The sequence below is a fragment of the Chrysochloris asiatica genome, unplaced genomic scaffold, assembly GCF_000296735.1.
Source record: "Chrysochloris asiatica unplaced genomic scaffold, ChrAsi1.0 scaffold00007, whole genome shotgun sequence".
NCBI lineage: Eukaryota > Metazoa > Chordata > Mammalia > Afrosoricida > Chrysochloridae > Chrysochloris > Chrysochloris asiatica.
The window spans coordinates 27,777,456-27,794,957 of NW_006408525.1; the positions used below are offsets into that span (position 1 = coordinate 27,777,456).

The 17,502-nt window shown below is 53.5% G+C and overlaps 2 protein-coding genes across 3 annotated transcripts; one reads left to right on the top strand and one right to left on the bottom strand.

Annotated features, from left to right (window-relative positions):
- The first annotated feature begins 1,050 nt into the window (after positions 1-1,050).
- Positions 1,051-2,883, top strand: NKIRAS2 (NFKB inhibitor interacting Ras-like 2). Of its 2 annotated transcripts, none has more exons than XM_006832648.1 (3): positions 1,051-1,154; positions 1,569-1,810; positions 2,453-2,883. In XM_006832648.1, exons 1-3 carry the CDS (start codon positions 1,061-1,063, stop codon positions 2,690-2,692), a joined length of 576 nt encoding a protein of 191 aa, XP_006832711.1. In that variant the 5' UTR covers positions 1,051-1,060; the 3' UTR covers positions 2,693-2,883. The 2 variants fall into 2 exon arrangements, with proteins under 2 accessions (XP_006832711.1, XP_006832712.1); XM_006832649.1 differs by having other exon boundaries at positions 1,061-1,154; positions 1,569-1,642; positions 2,453-2,692.
- Positions 2,884-5,031: 2,148 nt separating this feature from the next.
- Positions 5,032-16,385, bottom strand: LOC102814878. The gene is made up of 9 exons (XM_006833699.1): positions 15,843-16,385; positions 13,269-14,712; positions 11,688-11,836; positions 9,649-9,759; positions 8,065-8,230; positions 7,018-7,308; positions 6,354-6,550; positions 5,686-5,796; positions 5,032-5,265 (listed from the first exon to the last, which is right to left on the bottom strand). The coding sequence occupies exons 1-9, from the start codon at positions 16,383-16,385 to the stop codon at positions 5,032-5,034; spliced, it is 3,246 nt and encodes a 1,081-aa protein (XP_006833762.1).
- Between the last annotated feature and the right edge of the window lie 1,117 nt (positions 16,386-17,502).

The following is a 17,502-nucleotide window of genomic DNA, read 5'->3' on the forward strand; positions in this document are numbered from 1 at the left end:
GGGCGGGCGCGCGACGGGGGCGGGGCCAGCCTGAGCCTGCACAGATCCGGGAGGAAGAGGGGGAGTCTGAGTGGCGGTGGTGTCAGCTCTTGCCTGGTCCCGGCGCGCTTCGAGGGACCCGGTTGGGGTGCTGCAAGGGCCCGGGGAGGTACGGAGCTGGAGGCCAGGCTCATTCAGTCCCAGGGACGGTCACCGTCTCCAGATAGCTTTTGAATCCCTCTGGGGCTTCCCTAGTCGGGGAATCTGGCGGAGACTCCTTTGACAGTCTATCTTGGGTCTCTGTGTTGGGGGAGACCTTTGTCAGCATCTTTTCTCGAGAGAAGTTTCTGTCTGTGGGGTCCCTTTAATATTGATCTCAATTTCTGCTCTCTGCGGAAGTCTTTGGGGTGCCTTCTGGTGGTCTTAGAGGCCTCCTCTGAGAAGGGATTTCCGGAGACCCTATCAGTACAGGGTCTTTTATGTGATCCCATTGCTATGGGTCGGAACCGACTCAATGGCACTTAACAACAACAACAATTGCAACAAAAATTCACTCCTTTCTGAAGGCTTTTTTCCCCTTAGATTCCTTCACTCGTCTTCATTTGTTCATCATAGCACTTGCCTGGGCTTTGGAGGAAATTAATTGCTGTCCAAATTAATGATGCAAGAAAGCTAATGATCTTCATTGATTTACTCAATCTCCCCAGGGAACAGGTGGATTAAGACAGATCCACAAAAATGGAATTCCTGCTATTTCCCCACAGGCTTGTGGTTAAAAGGAGGGAGGAGGGCCTTAATTAACTGAATAGTGGCTAAACCAATGGATCTCCTCCCCTTTACGCCACATTTACTGAGCACTTGCGCTAAATAGATTTGCTGGGCCCTATACTGAGACTAACTAAGACTGAGAAACACTCTGGAGTAGAGGATTGAAGTAGAAAATAATGCTGAATCCCTGAGGCTGTGCATTTGGCTCCGAATTTGGGCTCTCAGTTGTGGAAAGTCTGACCTCTGCCTTGATCCTTCTCTCTTTCCTCACCTTACCCCAGGTGCTTCTGTTTCTCAAGGTCAGAGGCTAACAATGGGGAAGAGCTGCAAGGTGGTTGTCTGTGGCCAGGCATCTGTGGGCAAGACTTCAATCCTGGAGCAGCTTCTGTATGGAAACCATGTAGTTGGTGAGTGTTGGTGGGGGTAGAAGACGTTGAAGAAAAAGCAGTATTTGATTCAAACATGTAAAGGTTGAATGCTACTCGTGATGGGGTTTTACAACCTGAAAAGGAAAACCTACATTGCAACCCCCAATCCTACCACAGTAAAAATGAGAACATCGTCACCTCAAATCCAAAGTGTGGAAACCCAGTATCCAAGATGAGAAGGAAATGCCCCTAAGGCACACTTTTGCTTAGTGAGGTATTGGCCTGAGGTTAGCCTTCTTTGTCCAAAGCTCTTCCAGTCCCGCCACCCTCTGCCTCTGGTCACCTCTCTTCAGCCCCCACATGCCTTCCTCTTCCTATCTGGTCAGCTTGTAAAGATGTACTGAAGTCACTCACGTTTTCCATCCCATCCCCATCCGCCTCATTTTGCCCTAGGTTCTGAGATGATTGAGACACAGGAGGACATTTACGTGGGCTCCATTGAGACAGACCGGGGTGTGCGGGAGCAAGTGCGTTTCTATGACACCCGGGGACTCCGAGATGGGGCTGAGCTTCCCCGCCACTGCTTCTCCTGCACTGATGGCTACGTCCTGGTCTACAGCACAGACAGCCGGGAGTCCTTCCAGCGTGTAGAGCTGCTTAAGAAGGAGATTGATAAATCCAAGGACAAGAAGGAGGTTTGTGGCTTAGGCTCTTGGTGGGAGCCCAAGTGGGGGCAATGGGCTCTGGACTGATGTGGGCTTTGGGAGGCCTGATGTGACTGCACTTTACACTCATTTGTTGGGAGGTGGGTTAAGAGATGGGGCAAAGGTGGAGGTCACCGGGGACTGTCTTCACCTATAGAGGTGGCCACATGGAGAGTCAGCTTAACCCAAGAGGCTTTGCTTCAGTTAGGGGGGGAGGTCCCTGACTTAACCCATGGAGCCCCAATAGTCTTTGCTCATGATGGTTTCAGGTTTCCATTTATTTATGAAGGCCCTTCTCTGTTCTACAGAATCCTCATTAAAGGTGCAGGCATTCTGAGAATGCTTCCAAAGGTTTAACTAGAAAGTAACCAACTGCAAGTAGTGAACAGGCATGGGCTTCGGAATGGGGTTTGAAGTGGAATTCCTGGAGGGTGGGTCGAAGGAGCCTAGAATTTGAACAGGGTAGAAAAATCATCATCTCCCTCCTGCCTGTCCATGTTCTAGTCCCAGTAGAATTGAGACATCCGCCTTTGAGACTTTCCTCTCCTAGAAGTCCTAGGTGATAACCTGTCCACGCCCTTATTCTTGAGATCTTTGGTGTGTGTGCAGGCCTGACTGTCCCTTCTTTCCCAGGTCACCATTGTGGTCCTTGGCAACAAGTGTGATCTGCAAGAGCAGCGGCGTGTCGACCCTGACGTGGCTCAGCATTGGGCCAAGTCAGAGAAGGTGAAACTGTGGGAGGTATCAGTGGCCGACCGCCGTTCCCTCCTGGAGCCCTTTGTCTACCTGGCCAGCAAGATGACCCAGCCCCAGAGCAAGTCTGCCTTCCCCCTCAGCCGCAAGAACAAGGGCAGTGGCTCCTTGGATGGCTGAAGAGCTGCTGTCCCTTCATCACCTTCCCAACCCTATTCCAGAGTCTGGGGCTCTGGAATATGAGTTGCGGGAGAAAGGGCAAGTTCTCTTTCCCAAAGTCTGCTGGGCAGCTCCGCACTGGGCCAGGCAGTTGAGCTGCCAGAGCTGCTCAAGCCACCTTTGCTCCCTACTAACTCTGGGAAGCACAAATAACCTAATTTAGTCCTCCTCTGTGACCTGGGGCAGCTCTATGGCAGTGCCCGTCCTCCTACCCCAGACAGAAGCATAGCAACCATTCAGAAGTGCCCAGTCTAGGGCCTGGTCCCTATCACAGGAGCCCCAGCCTCTGGACTTCCTGCCAACAACACACACAGTCAAGGCACCAGCCTGGACTCTGGGAAGTGCCCAGGTGTTGTATATGTATGTGTCGATGTGCTCATACTGGCATTAGGGAGCGTCTCTTCATCAGTTACCTTGACTTTTCTGCTGCCTTTTCCTTAAATGGAAGAAGCTGACCTCCTGGAAGTTTCTCTTCTTCCTGCTCTGGAAGCACATGGGCCTCATTGGTTGAGGTGGAGTGGAATGATGACTTGTTGGAGTCACCAACTGGCTTGGTGACCTAGCAAGGCTTTCCCCTTTCCAGGCTTCCCTTTTTCATCTTTAAGGTGATGGGAGTGGACTAGATGACCTCTTAGATCCTTTCCAGCTCTGTGATTTTAGAATGCCCTGGGCTTTGGGCCATCTGTGACTGTACTTGCTTATCCCTCTCTAGGTGCTATGCCTACCAGCCAAGGACGCTGGGACACTACTCTCCCTCCAGCCACCAGGGGGCAGGAGTGCACTAGTCACTCTTCATTGCCACTGTGGCCACTCAGTGCTCAATCAGCCGGTCTTCACACCTACCCCACTCCCCTCTAGGCTGGCCTTTACCTCTTCTGGTTGTTGTCTGGACTTGTATTTATAAATTTCTGGTATTTATATGCCTGCTGCCATGGTGAAGGCTGGACAAGGTGCTTCTCTAGCCCTTCCTTCTTACCTCAGATGCCTGAACAGAACAAGGCAAACCATTAGCAGTTCCTGGGAAGCTGACTGGACTCCTGCCAGGCTTGTGAGGGTTGTGAGTTTATAATCCACAGCTTCCTGTGCCTACGTCATACTGCTAATGTGAGACACTACAATAAGCAACCTCCTAACAGGATTGGTGAGCAGGGGCAGGTGGCCTTGGGTTGGTTCAGGTAGAATCAGGGCACATACAGGTTTGGGCTTAAAGTTCATTTATTGATGCATTGGACACAATAAAACCACAACTGCTTGTTATCAAAAGGTTCCCCTTCCCTCCCGCTTTGTTCTCCCACTGGAAGTGTCTTAAAAAAAGGGTAAGATGCAGGTGGGTGCGGACAAAGTCCCGTATTGTACTGGGATGGGGTGTGTGACACAGGCTTGCAAATGGGTCTCGAGAGTGTATCAGACTGGGTGCCAACACTCAGCTTCACCGGGAGGGACTGGGGCTCGCTGGTTGGGAGAAGGAGGGAAAGCTGAATTGAGTGCTAGGATCAGCTTGGGGTAGGAAGCTGTGGAGGTTAGCTCTTCATTAGGGACCCCTGGGGGGATTTGGTACTGGCTGGGTTCATAGTCCATAAGAGACCTAAGCACCCACACCCTTAAAAGCTGGGAATCAGAGGGAATCAATGAAAAGTTGGGAGGGGGGAGCTTTTGTAGGATTGATCACTTCCTCTATTAAAACTGGGTCCAGCCAGAACATCCACCTCACCTATCCCTATCCTAAGCCCGTTCAGTGAAACCTGATGAGGCCCCTAAAAGCTTTCAGCCGTAGCCTCTCTTGGCTCTCCCACCTTAGCTCCCAAATCTCCCTTTCTCTTCCACAGCTCTCCTGCCACCACCCCAGGTTCCCATGATCACCTTGTTCAGGTAGCCTTTAACTCACTCCAGACTGAGACCCCAACCACATCTCCAGTGATTCTCCGAGAATCGGGCCAGTAGGGAGTGGAGGTCAGAAACTGTCCTGGGGCTAGGAGAGGCACGTGGGTTTAGGACTTGGATGAGCACCACAGGGCTGGGATTTTGCATAGAGTTGTGTGATTTCTCCCTGGTCATTGGGTTGGGAAATGCAGGGACCTCAGGACTAGCTAGCCCTGGGAGGGTGGGGGTGGTCTTTGGACTAGGGGAGTACTGGTTTAATCCCTAGCCCAGACTGGAAGTGAGGGGCTGCTGTCCTTCAAACTAGCCCAGTTCTTCCTGGTTCAGCAGAAACTGCTAGGCTGTGAATGTAGAAAACCAAGGATGAAGAGGAGACTGGGCAAGCAGCCACTGGGAAGTCAGCCCTGACCTCCCCAGGAGGGCTAATAGGGGGCAAAGACAATGGGTCCTGTGGCAGGGCGGATGGTTCCGGCAGGGGTGCGAAATAGAGCCGGGCCCAGGATCGGAGCTGGGAAGAGGGTAGTGGCCGCTGTTGGGGTAGGCCGTAGAGCCAGGGGCCCTGGCAGGGCACAGATGGCAGCCGTGGTGGGGAGCGGGCTGGGCAGGAAGCGGGCTGCCAGAGTCTTGGTGAGTTGCTTCTGCAAGGCCAGTTTTGACTAAGAGGGAGGGAGAGAATTAGACACAGTCCCTGACTCCAGAAATCCCATCCTCTCTGGGCATGATCATTGGATTTTTGCCACAGGAAAAACTTGTCCTTTAGGGTTCCAAACCTAAATCCTCCTTCCCACCCCAAACATCCATTCCAAAAGGCTTTCTCCACCAGCTGTCTCCCTGCCCAGAGGGAAGAGGGCCTCCAGGAGATGCCTGCCCACCCCTTGCTGCCCCTGTGTTTGATATCCCAGTCCACCTCCCCGGAAATACCTCAGGGCAGATAACAAGACAGCCAGAAACTCAGTCCCAGCTCTTTCCTGCCCAAGCAGCGGAAGAAGAGAGGTAGCTTCCTTTCCCACCCCCAGGTTCCACCCACCCTCTCCCTTTGAACCTGGCTCCCAGCTGTGTTGCCTGGGGACAGATACCTTGAGGACACTCACAGCCAGCGCTGCTTGCTTCTGCAGCTTGCTGTGCTGGCTAGAGGGTTTGAGGGGCTTCCCAGCCAGGCGGTCTTTGTGCCTCCTGCTGCTCATGTGCTGATGGACAGACAGATGACATAGACAGATTAGGAACAAGACAAGGAAATCCAGGGACTCCAAGACTACCCTGTCACTCATGATTCATTCACCCTTCCTCTGCTGGTGCAGTGGATTAGGTACTGGGCTTGCTAACAGCAAGGCCAGCAGTTCTAACCCAGGAGCCTTTCTGAAGGAGAAAGGTGAGGCTGCGTATTCCCACAGATTGACAGACTCCAAAACCCTACATAAAGGGCTGCTATGAATCACAGCTGACCACATGACAATGGGTACTGCCCTGGGGTGGTGGTAGTTATGTGCCATCGAGTCAGTTCCGACTCATAGCGACCCTGTATAGGGTTTCCATGGAGCGGCTAGTGAGTTTGACCCCCCTAACTTGTGATTCAAGCCTGGAAAGAAGGGGTGACATTTGCCCTCGAGGAGCCCTCACCCAACTAGCCTCAGGCCTTGTTCTTCAGTGTCTCTGCCCACCCCATCTTCTCAGGCTCCGCCTCCTGCCTTGTTCTGGTCATACCCCCCTCAGCCTCTTTCCAATCACTCATCACTGCCTCTCCCACCTGCTTGAGCTGAGTTTCTGAGTTGACCTGGAGCTGGCAGAGAGCACAGTGGAAATGGGGGCTGGAGCCCTGTCGACCCCCCTGGCTCCCAGTCACACGTTTGGCCTTATGTCCAGCCCCTCCTCGGGGCACCGGGCGGCCTCTGCCCCTGCGGGGAGCCCCTCGCTGGCCTTCCAACATCCACCGATGTTTAGCTCCTGGGGGCAGGGAAGAAGACAGTTTGTCAGAACCTAAAAGGGGGAGCAAGGGCCACAGAGACCCCTCCAAGCCTGCTCCATTTGACTTTCCTTTTATGCCTGGCTCCCTGAGGTCCAGTCAAATTTCTCTCCATCTCTGTGAGTGTCTCCCAGCTTCTCCCGTTTCACGTCCACCTCCCTCCCCTAGGACTTCCAGTGTAACTGGTCAGCTTCCCTGATGCTCTAGTCTCCCTCCCTCCCCCCTGGTTCCCGCCAAAGGGGAGATGGAGCAGTGGCCTCCCACCCTCTCTCAAGTACCCTTCAGAACCCCAGGCTTTGTTCCAAATTCCCCTGGGAAGATCTAGGAATACTCACCCAAGAACTGCTGAGCACAACAAAGTGCCCAGGAACTCAAGCCTGCCCACCCTTGGTGAGGGTGAACCTCCGTGCCCCTCAGTTCCCCCAGGTTCCTGCTTCTGGGGGCACACCTGTATTGTGAGCCTGAAGCTGAGAGGCAGAGTTCACCGTCACCTTACACGTGGAGCAGTAAAGGCGCCCTGTCTGGGTCCTGCCCTCCCCGTTCACTTTGCTTCCTGCTGCAACAGCTGCTGACTCAGGTCCTGGTGCCTCTCGCCCAGGCTCTGGGGACGAAGGCGGGCAGGAGGCAGGAGAGGGAGAGGAGGCAGAATCCAGGAGGTCTGCGTGGGCCTGTTCCTTGGGCGTGGAGTCTTGAATCAGTGGTGGCTGGTGTGGGAGACCAGATGGCAGGGCTGCAGAAGCTGCTGGGGAGATGGGAGCATGGGGTGAGGGTGCCAGGCCCCAAGTGGGTGGCTGATGCCATAGTTTGTACACAGACATGGGGGTGGCAGGCAGAGCAGAGTGCAGGTGAGGAAATCCACACCCAACCTCCTACCAATGTGCTGGGCAGGCTTGGACCTCAGTTTTCACATCAGAAATCATAAAGTTGAACTGGTGGTTTGCTGCAGTAATTTACTCATTTGTTATTTAAGCAGAAATTACCCAAAAGACATACTAGAATGTTCTGAGCAGCCCTATTCTTAACCACATCAAACTGGAAACTATCCAAATGTCCATGGACAGGGCAACAGATAAAAGCAGTGTCATGTTCAGGTGATGGGATGTTACATGGCAATGAGAAAGGATGCAGCGGTGTGGAGGAATCTTTACATAATGATGGACAATAGCCGCCATTCCCAAGGATTCCCCCAGACCAGATGAAGTGAATCTTTGCTGAGAAAAGTCAGGATTGTGGTTACCCTAGGGGAGGGGGTGGTGTCCGGAAGGGAGCCCAAGGAGGGCCAGGTCCGGGAGTTAGTGTCAGGCTGTTCCTTAATCTGGGTGTGTTCTGATTGGGAAAGCCCATTCACCTGTGCACCTGTGCTGTGTGACGTCACCCTTTCCTCTGTATGTGAAATACTTCAACCCAAGCAAAAGTAGTAAGCAAACATCTCAATCCCTGCTCAGAAAGCAGAGTTGGCGGGGAAGGGGCTTGGGGAGACAAGTCCAGAACTGACCTGTGCTCTGCTGCTCTCCGGGGGCTCCACTGGCTGGAGACAGAGTTGGGGACACCACTGCCTCATCCCGGGCCAGCGTTTGTGGTTTCTGCTTGTTCTTGGTGGCCTCGACAGCCTTGACTTTTCTGGCGTGTTTGTGGCCTTTATAATGTGCTTCAGCCTGGTTCTGGGGAGAGGAGGGCACAGTGTCACCCGTCAGTCACGGAGCCCACATGCCTCATCCATGTGCTGGCTCTGACCCAGGGCCACGTCAGAGGGAGGCGGGGCTCAGATCACACAGGGGGAGTTCCTGTCATTGCCATTGTTGTCACATGCTGTGTGGCTCTGAGGCTGACACAACACAACGCTCGCTTTCTCTTATGAGTTCCAAGGCAAGCGGCCTCTGGCTTCACGTTCTCCTCACTCTCCACTTCGTAGCTGTGCATCTTTGGGCAAGTCAGTTCACCTCTCTGAGCCTGTTTCCCTACCCATAAACTTTGTGAAGACACGACTTACCATACAGACCTGGGGGAATTAAGTAGGAACATGAGTGACAAGTGCCTAGTACATTCAGTAAGTGCTCAGTCAGTGTAAGTTCCACAAATGGAGGAAAGAAAACAGTCCTCATACTCTGGGGTGCATGCCACACAAAACATTCAGCCCTCTGTCTGCTTTTTCAACAAATAGTGATTGAGCCTTTGCTGTTTGTCAGGCATCGTGCCAGGGCCCAGTCATGAAGAACAGTACCTCCCCAGGGCACTCTTTCTCTACCCATCTTTCTCATACTGCCTGTAACCCGACAGCCTGGAGGGAACCCCAAACTCTGGCCTGTTATGGCCTACCTTCTTCAATGCTATTGCTGCTTCCCAGCTCACCTGCCTCTAATGTAGAACAGGCCCTTGCAGTCCCTTCCTGCGTGCGTTGATACAGCAGATCAGCTGAGAGCATCTTCCCCAAACCCCAGAGTTGCTTGGACAAAAGGTAGCCTTCCCTGAGAGGCCAGAATGAGGTCCTCTACTACCCAGGCAGGCTATGGTAGAAAGTACCCAAGTCTTGGGGATAGTCAGGCCTGGGCTCAGATCCCAGCTCTGATGCTAATCTGCTGTGTGGTCTTAAGCAAGTCACTAAACTTTGCTGAGGCTCAGTTTGCCTTATCTGAAATATGGGCACGATAATACTTCCTCATCCACCTCACAGTTGTGTCCTGAGAACTAATTAAGATGATGGGACAAATACATTCTGAAATTTGCAGGTGCTCTGCGGACTCTTTGGAATGACAGATGATCTCAGATCAGGAGCCAGAGTCTCCTCTTCTGCAGGATCCAAAAGGACCCAGAACACAGAGAAAGGCATAGAGAAGGAAACAGAAGCCCAGCTAGACCTGGGCAGCAGGGGGCTGAGGAATGGGATAGAGGAATCCTGAGAAGAGAGAGGAATGGAATGGTTAAAGGACCAGGAGTGCCTCTTGAGCAGCCAGGGTAGAAGATACAGACCACCCTCTGTCACCGCCATTCCTCCCCGAAAGCCCCTGCAAGCCCAGTCTCCAGTACTTTTCCTGCCCGACCACCTCCCCAAACCTGCTGCCACCTTCCCACCACCTCTCACCGCTGAGTTGAACCTCAGGTGACAGATGTTACAGGAAATGAAGAGCTTCTTCTTCAGAGGGGAGGGGACCCCAAACGTATGGCTGATGACAGCTTTCTGGACTGGGTCCATCTGTGAAAGGGGTGGGAGGCCAAAATAAGTCGAGTCTGCTCTGGGAAATTAGGGGCAGTACAAAATGCCTCAAACTAAAGACTACTGAGGAGGGACTGTGGTCAGACTCTAGGAAGAACTTTCCTCTCCTGTGTTCAGACACAGAAAAAGACACAGTCTCTTCTTTGGCTGTCTGAATTCTATTATCTGTCAGACTGGGCTCTGCATGGAGGCAAGTGGATGGCCAGGGTGACCTCCATGATCTAGCATGCTGGTGGTCACCTGAATGTCTCTTGCTGCCCATCTAGTTTCTCTTTTTTTCTCTCTCATTCATAAGAATAACATTGGGGGAAAGACAAAGAATCCCTTTTTTGTTGAGCCCCCTTTCCCATACTGCATCCTTTGTGCTGGAACCTGTGGACCCAGAGAAGGTAAGTCCTAGCTTACCAACTCTGCCATGGTCAGGGAAACCAAGCGGCCAGAGTGAGAGCTGTGGCCAGAGGAGGGATGGAAGGGGTAGGCAGCAACAAGTGGAGACCAAGGGTTCCCTGAGTAGCAGGATCATTCCTTTGGAACATTCTGTAGGGCTTTTTTTGGTTTTCTTACTGTAATTTCAAAAACAATTCTATCAAACCAAGCCTCCCTTTCTCAGGAGCCTTGGTTGTTAGGTCAAAAGCAGAAGCTGTCTAGGCTTATCAACTTGCCAAACCTTCCCAAGGGAAGAGATTAGAGGCTTTGAGAAGAGCTTGGTTTTGGAAACAGCCCTGGACACAGGAAGAGGTGTCAATCCTCATCGCCCCAGGGGATAGGGCAGGGGCAGAATCACAGAGGCAATGGCCTGCCTGCAGGGCATCCAGCATGTTAGGACAACAGGTGTCTCCTGAGGGACCATCTCCTGGAACAGTAGGTGTCAGCAGGTGACAGTGGGGACAAAGATCAGATATCCCTTCCCAAATATCCTGATCCTGGGCCAGGTGAGACTCCTCAGGACTTAATCGGGTGAAGGATAAGGAGGGAGGGACTCCTAAGGGTGACTGAGGCAGAATTTATGGACAGTGTCAGAATATTATAAGGCTCATTAATGATTAAATTCAATTTTTTGAGATTTAAAGAGGGGGTAGGCTGGGAGGATATTCCTCACACCTTTTGTTACGTGCTGTCAAATTGGTTGCAACTCATAGTGACCCTTTGTAGGGGTTCCAGGGAGCAGCTGGTGGGTTTGAACCGCAGACCTTTAGGTTAGTAGTCCAGTGCTTATCCTACAGTTCTGCACCAGGACTCCTGACCTCGCTTGTAGTGGAGTAAAATTTGTATTTACTACATTTGTCATCTACACACACACCCACATGGAAATGCATAGACTGGTATCCAGACACACAGCACAGTTACAAGTCAGATACACATAAAGACACAAACTCCTGCCATACAACTGGTGGTACAGCACCACAGAAAAGCCCAGTCCTCCCAAACTACGCAAAACACACTCAGAGGTCAGAGAGATACCAAACACAGACACCACACACAGACAGGAAACTCACAAGGACCCTTTACAAACACACAGCACCATCACATAAATGATGCACACCACAAGTAACAAAGACCTATTCAGACACAAATAACAACTAGAAGGCACACCGGACTTGCACGCATGTACGCACGCACGCATACAGATGTTGTGGTTGTCCCAACACAAAAACTCAGTTGAAACTAAGAGTCTACAGGTCCCACAGGGCCCGCAGTTGTGGTGGTAGGGGAGGTGACACCATGTTTATTCTCTAGCCTAGGGAAGAGTTGGCTGGTCCAGGGGTCCCTGTTTGGGGCACACCTAGTCACTTGCTGAAGAATGAGCTCCTGGAGAGACCCAGCTGCTGAGACCCCTCTGAGCCCACTTGTCCTGCCCACCCCTTGATTTGTTTGGGTGTCCCCACACCCACCAGCTGAGCCCGTACCGTACTGAAGTTGGGGAAGAGACTGAGCGGGGTGGTGCCATTGAAGTGGAAGGCGAGCAAGTGCTTGAAGTCCAGCGGGGGTTGCAGAGACCGGGCGGGCAGGGGCAGGGAGGCCAGCAGGGGGCTGGGGGCACTGGAAGCCGAGCCTGCTGCAGGAGGAAGAAGGGCAAGGTCTGAAGTGGGGAACAACGGGACTCCCTTCTACCTCCGCGCATCCAGAACCAGAGGCTGGTGAGCTTTGTGGGTGTGAATCCAGGGCAGAAACTTCTGTATCCCTCTTCACAAAGTAGCCCAGCCAAGTCAGGGGCCCCTTCTCCCCATAGCTGGGGAAGCAGGGAGAGTCCACAGGACGAGGCTCTCAGTCCAAGAGAAAGACCCTTCCGTACCTATAGAGGCAGCAGAATGGCTAAAATGGACCCCCAAGGGGAGTCTGCCACAGGAAAGGACAGGAGCCAGAGCAGGGCTCCGACAAACACACACCACTATGAAGACTGCAAGATGCACTGGGTTTCCACTTTATTGTAAATTAAAACCAAACCCAGGATGCTTGGGGACAGGCTAGTACCCTCCTCTCTCACTCTGTATCCCGTCTCCTGATCCCCATACCATTCACAGCCAGGGCTGACAGGAGTGAGCAGGAAGATTGTGGGAGTCTGAAAAGGTGTGTCCCCAGCTCTGGGGAGGCCCCAACTGCTTCCCCCAGGAGGCCAAACCCCTTCAAAGGTCCTAGGTGAGACCCTGAGACCAGTCCTCAGGGACAGCAGGTAGAGTTCTGTAGTTTTGGAGTCTTTGGTCTTAAAGGCAAGGGCAGGGGAACGCTAGGAACTTGGAGAGCAACTAGACTTTGAGGGGAAAAAAATATTAGAAATAAATTCAGGTAATTCGGGACTTTCTTAAACCCTGTGGTTTCAAAACCAAGAGCAGTCCTTTTAGATTTTGGGGTGTTAACACTATGAAAGATAAGCTAGATTTATTTCACATTTATATATTTATGTCTCTACATGGCCATGTACAGAAAAGGCCTCAGGTAGCCTACTGAGGTGGAAGGAGGGAGGGCACCACTCCACAGGTGTGCCCTTGAGCCATTAGATTCTGTGTGTATGTCAAGAATGGCAAAGATCCCAGTTCTCCTCTGGAGAGGAGAGATACTGCCAACAGTGGGGCTAAATAACAGCCAAAGAGCCGCTCGCTCATTCTCTTCTCCCCTCTCACTTCCCAAGACCCAGTCTTGCTCCTTCCAGCTAAGCCCAAACTCTTAGAACCAAAATTTGGACCTAGCCCAGAAGGGGAAACTTTGGAAAAGAACAGGAGCCATTTAGGGGGCCCCAGACCCCAGCATCTCTGCCCACTTGCCAGGTTCCTCCTCAGTCCACGAGACGGGGTGAGAAATCAGCATGGAGCAGAGGAAGTCCGTGGAAGAGAGATGGGAAACCTCAAATATCGGGAAGGCCACAGTTCGTAGGTCAGCTTTGGGGCAGCACCATGGTCAGGCCTCAGATGAAAGGCCAGGGCCCCAGACTGGCTGGGTTGAGAAAAGGGGACCCCCTCACGTGAGCTGCGTGAGTCCCTCCCCCCACCCACTCTCTAGGAACTCCACCGCCAGCGCAAAGTCAAACTCGTGCAGTGGGGGCCCGTCCACGGCGATCTTCACCACATGGCCACTGCGGCCTTCCCCGCCCCCGGCTGGCCCCCACCACCGGAGCTCCCGACTGCGGGTAATCTTGTCCAGGAGACCGGCACCCACGGGCAATGCCAAGGCTAGGGCGGCAAGGGCGGCGAAGTCAGGGAAGAGCTCGTGTAGCTCGGAGTGCGCGCATGCCAACTTAGCGCACAGCGCACGCGGCCCTAGCAGGCCCAGACTGCACACTACGCGCTTGAAGAGCGCAAAGTCGCCCAGTGCGCGCTGCTGCACAACGGCTGGCGCAAAGGCACTCAGCAGCACGCGCAGCGCCCCCTCGCCATGCGTTCTCAGCTCTTCCTGCGTCTCAGGGTAGCGGCGAGGGTCAAAAATGGCAGCGAAGGCGGCCACAGCGTCCAGGGAGGGTCCGGGATAAGAGTCCCGCAGTCCTGTCCTCATGGAGTCGAGGAAAGCTCCCCGCAGCCGCTCGAAGCTCTGGACAGCGGTGTCGGAGTAGCCGACCAGCTCCACTCCACGGTAGATGCAGCGACTGTCGTCCCCGTGGAGGCCAGAGGCTACCAGTTCCTGAAGGAAGCCCTGGAGACGAGTCCCACCTGAGCTGCGCTGTGCTTGGAGGGAAGCCGTGGCTGCCATTACCAGGGGCTGCAGCAAAGCCAAATCCGGCTCCTCTGGCTGCAAGACAAGAGCAAGCTTCTGCACGGAAGGCAGAGTGTCCAGCAGCATGTGGGTGAAGGCCACGAAGGTGAACTGGCGCAAGGCAAGGGCCAATGCCCCAGCAGTGGGTGAGGATGAGGCTGCAGCCTCCAGTGTGGGTACCAGGCGAGGCCAGGCCTCAGCCACTGCATCCACGACAGGCAATACGGAGGCCCAGGACACTGGCCGCGGCCCTGCCAAGTCAATAGCTGCAAGGTCCAGTGCCGCCCGGAGCTCAGGGACCATGTGGGAACTAGGGCCACTGTACAGGCGGAATAGGGCATCTAGGACGCTTTCGTATTCACCCAGGTAGGCAGGGGGCTTGGGGTCTGTCCGCCCTGGTAGGCAGTGCAGCTCCGTGAGCAGCGGGCAGGCTGCCTGGAGCTGCAGGCCCACGCTCCCCAGGCGATCACTGGGGAGGCTAGAGCTCAGCCAGGCTAGGTTGGGTGTGGGCACACCAAAGGCTTGCAGGATGTCCAGAAGCTGGCCAGCAGTGGCCTCAGCCTCCTGCAGCTCCACACTGCCCAGAAAGGTGGTGGCAGGCTGGCCATCACAGGGGGACACAGAAGTAGCAAACAGGGCCAAACTCGGAGACTCAGGCCAGTCCCTGATTTCGTCCAGCACCAGCCCGACATATGGGGATGCCTTCAGGCGCTGACAGTCTTCAGTGTGAAGAACACTAGCAATGGCCACCTGGGACAGCCAGGGAGAAAAAAGGAAAGAGGACAGAGTTAGGTTTGTCCTGAGAGGAAGGCAGGCAATACAGTGAGGTGGAAAGAGCACAGGCAGACTTAGGGGACGATCCTGGCTTTGCTACTCACTGGCTTTGTGTCACATCATCACCTGAGTCTCAGCTTCCTGAACTCCAAAATCATGCTAATACCTGCCCCTGTCTCCTCACAGGCTTGTTGTGAGGTTCACCTGAGCTTAGAAATGTAAATGTACTTTGGGAACCATAAAGGGCTCCTGGAAGGCTGGTTTCTCATTGTGTTTTTCTAGAACATCCCCCCCAGAGTCTGCCTTAAGTCTTGGGATTCGTCCTCGATGATCCAGTTCTGTGTATCATACTCATTCCCAACTCTTGACTATGTGGGTCCCAGCTGTGTACTCTCCTTATCATCTCTCTGTAGGATGAGTTCCGGCCACCCCCCAGCCTCTAGGACTCACACAGCTGATAGCTAGCACAGAAGCTGCAACTTGCATGCGTCCAGGGGCCATGTGGATGCTGCTGAGCATGATGTGGGCCAGGGATAAAACACAGGGAATGCTGAAGGCCCTGGCAAACCCATGGCCTGTTTTCCAACGCCACCACTCCTGCCATGAGAGCATGGTGGTCTCTATTTTCAGTTGTTGCTGTTGGATACCATCGAGTTGAGTATCATCTTTACAGGAGCAAATCTCTGTGTCTTTCTCCCACAGAGCCCCTAGTGAGATCCAACTGTCAAAGTGAGTGCTTTACTGTTGTGCCACCAGGGCCCTTTATAGCTTTTCAGTAGAAGTCACTGAAAATCCAGATTTTTATACATAGCTCCTGATTTTTCAAGCTGGAAACTAATTAAAATTTTTTTTAAAAAAAACAAGAGAATCAATAGAACACATCTGTGAACCAGTAAAACACATTATGCCCCTGTGCCACCAGTTTGCAGCCTATGGCCTAGGCAGCGAGGGGTGTGCCCTGTGTCCCTCAGGATAGTGGCCCCATCACTGCTGTCTCCCCAGCTGCTGGCTTCCTAGTAGACCCTTGGAAGATCCTTGGTCTGTGGTGGGCAGCTGCAGGGCTGTGCCCTCCCCAAACCCTTCCCATGCCTCTGGTTGCCACCCACCTGCATATCCCTGACCCTCCTAGGGCTGTAGTAATCGCTGTGCTCGGTGCCCAGCAGTGCCTGGCACAGGTTGAACCTCTGTAGCTCGAGCAGGGCAGAGCAACGGTCATCAGGCACGTCCTCCTTGGCCATGCAGTACACGGTGGTCAAGACAGCCACTTTGGAGGGATCTGCCTCCACCTTGATGCCCCTAGAGGTGGGTGTGGGAGCCAGGCCTGGGTAGGCCCCTCCTCCCTCAGCCTGGCCCTCGAAAGCGGGCTGGCCCTGGTTAACAGCCAGAGCCTGTTGGTGGGCTCCTGAGGTCACGTGGCGCAGCAGGGCATGGCGCTGGAAGTTGTCGGTGCCCACAGTGAAGGCGTTCTCAGCTTTGCCATGCTTGTTCCGCACCAAGGCCTGACGACACTCGAGGCAAAACATCAGCTTCCGCTCATAGTCAAAGTCCAGCCAGGTAAACTCCTCTTTCCAGTGCTCATTGAAATAACGCTTGCACTTTTTGTTGGAGTTGGAGGCCTCTCCAGCTGGTTTCTTCCCAGGGGGCACCATTCCTGCTTGCTGTGCAGGGTACCTCCAACCCCCACCCCAATTCTCTTGCCCCCCAGCCTCCCACACACAGAGAAGCACCTTCTTTGGCAAAGGGAGTTGGTGGGGAGGCAGGAGGGGGCAGTCCACCAGGCTAGCAGGAACCATCCATCTAACTTATTCAGGAAAGCTTATTCCTGCTCCGCCGGTGGGGGACTAGAGATGAAAGAGACAAGGGAGAGGTGTTAGGGGTCCATCGTGGTGGGGCAGTTTAGGGTGGGGTGAAAGGGTTCACACTGCTTACAGAGCCCTCCCCAGCGGAAGGGTAAACTGGACCCAGTGAAGCAGGGATGATTGGCAGAGTCATGCAAATGGATTAGAAATCTAACTTTCTCTGGAGTATGGGGAGCCCAGTGCCTCCAAGGATCAGCTCCCCTTCAGGACATTGGTTTTGACCGCTAAATTTGGAAATGTCACAGCTGGAGAGGGACCGGGCACCATTCATGTAACCACACTGAGTCCTGGAAACAGATAGTGGATCTCAGGTCTTATCAATAATTAGTGCTAGAAGCAAGGCTAAAACTCAGACCTCCTGTCTGTTGCCTCAGGGAAGGCTGGTCCCTCTAGCTCGCCATGCATTCCATCAGAAGGAAGTTGTTAAAATGCTGAGCTGCTTACCCAGCCTCAGGACAGGAACGGGAATTTGTTTTACCTGGAGCATGAGTCCCTAAACACATACACCTGTAGTGTGGTTCTGGGAAGGTAACCTAGAAGAACTGAGGGCTGCTTGAGATGAAGGTAGCTGGCTGGTTACTCTTCACTTTCTACCCGCTATCTCCCACGCTGGGCTATTCAGTACCTGAAGGCCACGTCCAGCCAGTGGCCCAAACCTGCCAACTCTACCTCCTAATTCGCTATCAAATCAGTCGCCTCCTCTCCATGCCTCACAACCACTACATCAGCAGTAACTACCATGGATTGAGTGGGAGCTGAGTCAGACCCTATGCGGGGCACCTGACAGTGACTCCATGTGGGGACTGTGGGGACAGTCACTCAAGCAAGACCCCTGGAAGGGCAGCCTTGGCCTTGTTTTAGAGAGGAGAAACCGAGGCTCAACAACTCCAAGTGATTTGCCCAAGCT

Excerpts from the sequence above, each read along its gene's own strand:
- LOC102814878 (XM_006833699.1), bottom strand. The coding sequence starts at position 16,385 with ATGGTGCCCCCTGGGAAGAAACCAGCTGGAGAGGCCTCCAACTCCAAC. Across the intron at positions 6,551-7,017 it reads GCTTCAGGCTCACAATACAG|GAGCTAAACATCGGTGGATG; the intron begins GTGTGCCCCCAG and ends CCCTGCCCCCAG. Across the intron at positions 5,266-5,685 it reads TGGCTGTGAGTGTCCTCAAG|TCAAAACTGGCCTTGCAGAA; the intron begins GTATCTGTCCCC and ends CCTCCCTCTTAG.
- NKIRAS2 (XM_006832648.1), top strand. The coding sequence starts at position 1,061 with ATGGGGAAGAGCTGCAAGGTGGTTGTCTGTGGCCAGGCATCTGTGGGC. Across the intron at positions 1,155-1,568 it reads GTATGGAAACCATGTAGTTG|GTTCTGAGATGATTGAGACA; the intron begins GTGAGTGTTGGT and ends ATTTTGCCCTAG. Across the intron at positions 1,811-2,452 it reads AATCCAAGGACAAGAAGGAG|GTCACCATTGTGGTCCTTGG; the intron begins GTTTGTGGCTTA and ends CTTCTTTCCCAG.